At 44.6% G+C, this 8,408-nt stretch overlaps 1 protein-coding gene across 1 annotated transcript; it reads right to left on the reverse strand.

Moving 5' to 3' along the window:
• Window positions 1–1,368: 1,368 nt before the first annotated feature.
• Window positions 1,369–8,013, reverse strand: IAH1 (isoamyl acetate-hydrolyzing esterase 1 homolog (S. cerevisiae); the record flags this gene model as incomplete). Its single annotated transcript, XM_009700932.1, has 5 exons — window positions 1,369–1,582; window positions 2,310–2,428; window positions 6,311–6,472; window positions 7,353–7,501; window positions 7,961–8,013. Coding segments are annotated over 5 exons (651 nt in total), but the record flags the coding sequence as incomplete, so codon positions are not given.
• Between the last annotated feature and the right edge of the window lie 395 nt (window positions 8,014–8,408).

An 8,408-nucleotide genomic window follows, 5' to 3' on the forward strand; every position in this document is an offset into this window, starting at 1 on the left:
ACGCAGGAAGAGCCACAGCTGCCACAGGGAGCCCCTTCCGCTGTTTAGCCAGTCTTTACTGGAAGCATGTATTACAGAAAGGACAGCCCAGTTTAATACTCATAAATATTTATAAATCAGACTAGCTCCTGGTCTAGCTCCAGGCACATGAAAAATAACTGCTTCTGCTCCCATTTATAACACAATTAATTACACAGCAGATGACAGGTCCTGGCAAACTTTTAGCTATTTAATGAAGCAAAGGCAGCCTCACGGCACTGACAACACAGGACAGCTTGATGCTCTCTCATCAGTCTCTGTCTTGCTCAGTGCATAACTACATCACTATTGGCCTCATCTGTTTTGTACCAACATACTCCAGCCCAGAATTATACAGGGGTATTTGCAGTGACACATTATTTATTGGTTTTTAATCCATGGTCCAGTAGTATCTTCATTTTTGCTGCTAGCTGACTAGCTAGCCAATTATTTTGCAAACCACTTTTTTTTTTTCCCCCATGTTTGCTGAATTTCATCTAGGTTTCACGCAATTTTTTGCAGTTTGTAAAGGTAGTTCTGTAGTTTGTGTTCTCTTGGCAAAAAACTATACATAGTAGGCAGTACTCACTTGTTACATCAGTTGTTAAATTATGAATACCAAAGCTCACTTGAAAGGTCTCCTTAACTTGATGGCAAACGATGTACAGGGCAGCTCTGGCAGCAGAGATGCAGACCCTTTCTAGTAGTTTCTTCAAGCGTCTCAAAATAGGTAGTATAAAACTGGTGCTGCACGTGCTCAAGAACATGCGCTGCTTTCAAATCTGAGTCTATACGCAAGAGCCAGGCATAAAGAAGCTGCTGCTGGTGCCAAAAGAAGTTAAAACTTGAAAACCCCTGCTCTGAACTACACACTATCAATTGAAAGCCTTGCTAAAGCTCAGATAACTGCTTGTACTGCTGTATTACATCCAAATAAATTAATCTGGACTGACATGAATGGCTCTTGACAAATTCCACGCTACTGCTTCTTAGCAGCTCCCAGGTGTTTAAAGCCAGTAGGTGGTACTAATCAAAGCGTAGTCCCCAAAGCTCAGCTAGGCCAGCAGCTCCTCAGGGCAGCCTCTGTCCCTTGGTCACCGGGCCCCTGAGACATTTTCCTCCAAGCCTTCCAAGGAAAGAGCCGCTCATCCCCACAGATGTTCCAGCTCCCGGCACAAGCAGCGTGCAGACAAACCACCCCACAACACACCCTGCGTGGGCTCATCTTTATTCTCCCACAGCCCGACTGGGACACGGAAGAGCACTGACACAGGGCTCCCCACGACCCCACTCCCCCCTGCGTGCAAAGTCTGCAGGGTGTTGCTGGATACCGGCTGTTTGCGAGGACCCTGGTTTTGTCAGGCTCGGATGCTTCTGCTCCAGGCTGCAGGGGATCTCACAGCAGGCTGGCCTCGGGGTCCGTATGGTCCACGTCACGCCAGTACGGAAGCAGCAAAGGAAGAGCAGACAGTTTTTTTTCCAGGCGTGACCAAAGTTGTGCTGCTAAAAAGCTGTTGCCTTCTGTTGATAAATGAAGACCATCGGACAAATAGGAAGAGAAATCCTACAGGGGAGGATAAAACCATGCATCAATGTATTTGCTAGTTGCAAATAGAAGGTCTTGAGTAATTTTTAAGTAAGCTCTTCAAAGCCAGTATATATACTGGTTTTATTTTTCACCATTTGTATTAAAGTATGAAGAGAATGTTTTGATGACCAAAGTCACTGCTATTCATCAGGGAAAGATCCCAGGATTAAGTGACAATCAAAATACAGAGTCTACTGCACTACTGAACGGTCTGCTGCACCGGAGACACAGGAGCGAGAAAAGATTCGGTGTCCGAACTGGCGTTACCTGCTTATGGGAAAAGTCTGCAGCCTCTCTCACGTGGACAAGTGTGGGTATTTGGTCAGGAGCGCCAGCAAGGTTCCCGTGCCACCTGATCTGACTTTGAAGTCAGCCCAACACTGCGCAGCGGGTCAGACTAGGTGCCTCCATGGGCCCCTTCCAACTGGAACTATTCCATGACTCAAAGCCCAAGGAAAAGGCTATTCACACGGAGCGCACCCAGGGCCCATCTCCTAACCAAATGCAATGGCCAGGTGGTATTAAGCTTTATTTCTCACAGCCCACTATGAAGCATTCTGGATTATTTTCTTCCTTCCCCAAAGTGTAATTTGGATATATTTTCTATCACTTCAGTGATAACGTGGCACTACCGGTTCCTCTATGCTAAATGACGCATTTCACAATTCATGACAGTTTCGAAGTCTTTCTCATGACATCATACCTGATTTTTTTGCATCAGTGTCCAGAGGTCGAGTACATCCGTTCCACAGTCCCTCGCTACCTGAACACAGGCTTGGGCGTATTCCCCGGTGGTGGCGTTGCGGCGATTTAATTTGTCACCTATCAGTCCGAAACAAAGAAAACATTTAGCAATTGTGACTGACAGAGCTTGATTTCAGTCTTCTGTGGTACACATGATGGTATCAGTTTGTTAAAGCAGCAGCTGGAATCAATTACAAACTAAACCCGAAGCACCTCAATTTAAGCAGCTGGAAGCTATAGCTTGTTTAGTCTCTTTCAGGGCACCTTTTGTTTTCTAGGCATTTCAAAACATTTCTCCTGTCAACAGATGTGTAACAGGCAAGAGAGAGGCAACAGCAACAAGCACACAGGGTAAAGCTTATTTCTGTGCGGCTCACAGCCTTCACCTGCTGGCAAGCTTCAGGTGAAACCAGTGCATAGATTTAAAACTCTCCATACACCTGCTACTAGCATGAAGAATGAAGTAAATGTAAATCTATTTACAAGCTCACTTTCCGCTTCCTGGATGACATCTGACATTTAACATCTCCTTATGGTAGTCCCCTCATTGTAACATGCTGGTAAAACTGGGGTACATTTAGGTCCAATGCTTCATTAGCGCTCGTGACTGCTATGTTTGTGCGCGCAGTTACACTGGGAGCTGGACATTCTGTACGTGCTCAGTGCCAGCAACTGTAAGCCCGCAGTTTTGCAGGGACCACAGTGAAACTTTGGGGCAGGATATTATTGCATTATGTTGTTTGGGCTTTTTTTTTTTTAATGGGGCCTATAATGCAATTCATCAATTCCTACTCTACTCCCTCTTTGCATCTGATGATTCCCACTTCTTCACACTGCCACCTCTTTTCTCCCATCGTTTCTTTTCATCATAAAAACATCCTCGGCAGCCTCACTGGTCCTTCCCCACCATGGTACGTTTCCTAACTCTTGCCTTCTTCAACTTTCTTCCTGGTTCCACTCTCCCATAGCCTGAGTGGCCCTTCAGCTCCTTCAGCCTCCAGCACACAGAGCTCCCTTTGTTGCCAAGTTCCCTGTACTGATCACAATCTCACCTCCCCAGGTGAGGTCCTGCCATCCTGTCCCTTTCCCTTTCTATGGCTTCGAATCACAGAATCATTTAGATTGGAAAAGACTTTTAAGATCACCGAGTCCAACCATTAACTTAGCACTGCCAAGCCCACCACTAAACCATGTCCCTAAGCACCACACCTACACGTCTTTTAAACGCCTTCAGGGATGGGGACTCCACCACTTCCCTGGGCAGCCTGTTCCAATGCTCGACAACCCTTTCGGTGAAGAAATTTGTCCTAATATCCAATCTAAACCTCCCCTGGCGCAACGTGAGGCCATTTCCTCTCATCCTATCACTTGTTACTTGGGAGAAGAGACCGACCCCCACCTGGCTACACCCTCCTTTCAGGTTGTGGTACAGCAATCAGGTCTCCCCTCAGCCTCCTCTTCTCCAGACTAAACACCCCCAGCTCCCTCAGCCACTCCCCATCAGACTTGTGCTCCAGGCCCTTCACCACCTTCGTTGCCCTTCTCTGCTTGCTCCAGCACCTCAAGGTCTTTCTTGTAGAGAGGGGCCCAAAACTGAACGCAGGATTCGAGGTAATCTAGCAGAGTTGGTAATTTCTTATTCTCTCTTTGCCTTTTCTTTCATTGTTAGGATTACTGCTCAACTGTTTCAACACACACCTGCTCTCCATGCGCAGCTCTGCAGGAACACGTGCTGGGGCTGTAAGCGAAGAGCAGCAGCCAAAGGTAGCTCAGGGAACATGGGGGTCTCCTGAGGGACCAAGGAGGCACCCTAATGATTTATCCCGACCTGCACATACCCACTCAGTGCAGGAAGGAGGACAGCCAACAGTGGGAAGCAATGAGTTAGGGGGTACTCAGAGGCACCAGATGCATCTGGGTGTGTGGGACTGACCCGAAGGAGCGGCCTGTTGCATTGGTGAGGTCAATGCCTACCACCTACAAAAATTCATGGCTAATGGCAGACCTGTGGTGACTGGAAGAAGGGTAACATCACACTCCTTTTTAAGAAAGGGAAGAAAAAGGACCTGGGGAGGTGTCAACCACTTAGCCTCACCTCAGTGTTGCGAAAGAGAGTAGGGTTACCTCCTCTTGGGATTCATTTCCAAACACATGAAGGATCAGAAGGAACTTCCACACAAATTTAACAAAGCCAGATCGTACTTGACCAACCCAATTGCTCTCTGTGATGACACAATGGCTACGCAGACGACAAAGAACAGCTCTGACTTTAGTAAGGGCTTTGACTCTGTCTCCTACAGCACTCTCATCAGAAGCTGAGTTTCTTTTCGTGCCTCTTCACGCCTGGATGAATGTTCCTGTGAACATCATCATCCTCATGTTTCACATCTCTCCTTTGCTCCGATACCTATCTGACAAAACTAAAAATAAGCAGAACATTTCTCCTGGATACTGGTTGAGAGCAGATGATCTAATATTGCCACTTACTGTGCCCACAATACTTGATTTGTGGTCCACGGTCTGAGATCACCCTGTCTTTTGTTCCAGCCCTAGACAGCAATCTCTTTTAGACAGATGCTGGCAGATTCAACACTGTAAATGCAAGTTTCCCCCCTCCCTACCCCATGAAAAGCATAGCTTTAAGACAAAAATGAAGTAACATTTTAAAAGTGTTACTTGATAGCTAGGAGCCAGTAAGCAGTGTTCACGGTGTGCGCACCTAACAGATCTTCAAAAGGACAATACGGGCGCGTGTTTCGCAAACTATGGCAGTAGCAGCTTCCGTGGGAGCCGGGCGCACGCCCCAGGAAAGGCTGCTCTGTGCCTGACCTGTCCCTTACGCCCTGTCCAAGGACCAACTACTGTGACATGCACAGTACTGGCCACGTCTGATGTTTCATCTGACCTGCTACAGCTACTACTGTCTTACACAATCTGTGAGTATTACTCTAGGACTTTCTCTTCCTTTTCCAAATTAAATACAAAAACTACCCTGCTGGATGAGACTGAAAGTCCATAGAGTCCAAAATCTCTTTTGCACAGTGATCACTGCCACACACCAAAGCCCCATAATGCAAAGTCATGCAGTAACATAGTCTAATTTAATGCAGTTTAAACATGAGGCCATCTTCAAAATGTTACCGCTTTGATTGAGTACACAACTGAGCATACGCAATACCACCTAAATTAGAGAAAACCCTGCAAATACTAAGGTGACAACTCTGTATGTACCTGAATCTAACTCAAAAGTCTTTTATAAATGTGCAAGAACTGGACAAGCTGTCCCAATGGAAAAGAGGACGGGCTCTCAGGAGGTATAAACTGTCGCTGCTGGAGTCAGTGGGATTATGGCAATTTCACCAGCTGAGTAACACAAAGTAAGCAGCACTGTTATGTCTCTATTTTTAGACTTAGCTTGAACAACATAATTAGAAATCATTTAATTACCTTTTGCTTCTTTTTCAGGTACTTTTATTAGCATCCTTAGAATATGATATTCTCTGGGTTTTTTTTTAAATTTAAAATAAACCTGGCTAGGATACCACTGCTTATCCAAATAGATGTGAAATATGCTGTGACTATTATCACATTTTCTAAGGCACACAGTGCCAAAATTTCTTCCATTATTCACGTTATTTTGGAACCTGCCAGCACATGACATAGTCTGCCTAGGACATCTTGGCAAAACCTATGTTCTCAAAGAGCAGCCACTTCTGTCAGTTTTATGCATGAATAGATCAATCAAACTTTTGAAAGGATGTTACTATTTAGTTGGTAGTTACTCCACGAGCTTATCCAAAAGCTTTCAGCGAAACAGCTAGCAGTCCTTTTCCATCAACTCAAAGAACACGACTGCAACCTGGCACAAGCACGAAGCTAATAATCTGCCAGCCTGGGATGAGTAATCCACAGTCTGCTGGTAAAATGCAGAAATTCTGCCCATCTGTATCATTCTTTTACCTTTGGCAAGACACTCCTTTTCCCAAGCCGATTCCTGAAGAGGTGGTGGTGTTATCAAAATAATCCTGTCTTCAGCAATGTCCACTGACTTCAGATACTGTATCATGCTCTTTAAGTTCGCAGCATATTCCTCCAAAGGAACGTGTTGCTTAGGGTTCAGCTCTGTTAGGGGATGGAGCACATACGTTAGCGATGTTAAACTGCTCACAGATTTATTACGCAGCATAAGATCCTTTTTACACAGTATATGAATGTGGGCATTTTCAGTATGCAGTTCACCTCAACCACTGGTTCAGGAGGTGTGGTAGGAAAATGCTGTTCCTCAATATCCAAAGCAGACAGATCAAGAGTTTAAACACACCACTTTCAACTAACACCAATAAGGCACAGAGTTAAAAAATAAAAACAAACCACTTTTTTTTTCCTAAGATGCTTTTTCTTACAACAACAACAAAAAAATCACTTTTTTTCTAAGATGCTTTTTCTTAAAACTCTGTATTTTAGTATATAGATCACGTAATCACCTCAAACCTCACCTGAAACAAAACCTAAGATTTTTAACTCTCTTGGATGCAGAGAAAATTTTGGAAATTCCCATGGATCTACAGCACACTGATGCTACTATTTGATTAGACTAGCTCTGTGTGCTGCTATGCTTACCTTAAGGAGAATCCAAATGCTACCTTCCCTCATTTCCTCAACCCATCTGCCAAGAACTCAGACTGCTTTAAAGGCAGAAAAATCAGCTAGATGCCCAACTCCAGTTTTAGGCTACAGATATACGACTAATTCTTGAGCACCTTGAAATTTACTACTAATATTAAAACTTGGTGAGAGGGAGAGAAACAGAAGGCATTGCATGGTTTAAATACAAACAAAATGATTGAAAACAATCCACTGTAAAAATGAAAAGAGCACAACTGGTTCACAGAGAAGCAGCAGGAGAAGTCTGTGTAATGTTCTGCCTTTTCTGCTAAACTGTAAAACTGTCTTAAGAGAACAGGTCACAGAAAAAAAAAAAAAAAAGGGCAAGATACCGTACCTTTCAAAGCACTGTCATTAGCTCCAAAGAAAATAGTAACCGCAACAGTACTCTCAGCACCGGTACTTTTAGTGATCAGTCTCGGAAGGATCAATTTAGCCCATCTGGTGTTGTACCCTGAGAGCCCACGGTTCACAACATCGCATTTTCTGAAACACAGACACATATCAAAAAGAACATCTCTCCTCTGCCTACCAGAACTAAACTGGGGAAGTGTTGAACCATTCTGTCAGGATACCTGCCTCCATCCCTCTCAGAAATGATGAGATGTCACAGGAGTTTTCAATAGGATTATAACTTTATGGTTTGAAACTGCACGCACAGATTGCATGTGTAGTATTTACCGGTCACTTAAGACTATGAAACCAGAACAACAATCTTGACAATCACTAAGGATTTTTTTGTTTCCACTCAACTTTGAGTGGCAAGAAACACCCAGTATTTCCACCAGTACTGGGCAGGTTACCAGTAAGGTAGTTCCACTTCAATAAATAAATAAATCTTAATAAATACATATACACTAAATATTAACCTGTGCTGGATTCCTTTTAGAAAAGCTGCACAACTTCTTGCATGCTAGAAATTACTTCTGAAATTTAAGCTCTTACCTGACCAGTCTTTCAGCAAGGGATGCCCCCCAGCCATTTTCCTGGAAGGAGAACTGAAAGCCAGGAAAACAATTAGACTCTCACTGGAAAAATTCGCTCCCCAGCAGGTCAGTCCCACCACCCGCACCTTCCCCTTCCCTCCTCAAAAAGCTTTTCGTGCACGGCCTCTGGCACTGCTGCAGCAGTGCCTCCTCCCTCCCAGCCTGCCCTGTCCCTGCACAGGTCAAACAGCCCAGGTCTGACCTAGACACACGACTGGCATCAAGAGGGGAACATGGGACCGTACCTACAGAGGGATGAACCCTGTGGTCCCTTCATAATCAAAACTGACTGCTGTCAGGCTGTAGTTTCACTTTGGCCAGTGAGGCTTTTTTTTTTTTTTTTTAATCTTTTCCTACTTTATTTCCAAGATCCTTTCACTGTACCTTCATTATGGAGAGCACCTCTC

This window comes from Cariama cristata, unplaced genomic scaffold, assembly GCF_000690535.1.
Source record: "Cariama cristata isolate BGI_N322 unplaced genomic scaffold, ASM69053v1 scaffold31045, whole genome shotgun sequence".
NCBI lineage: Eukaryota > Metazoa > Chordata > Aves > Cariamiformes > Cariamidae > Cariama > Cariama cristata.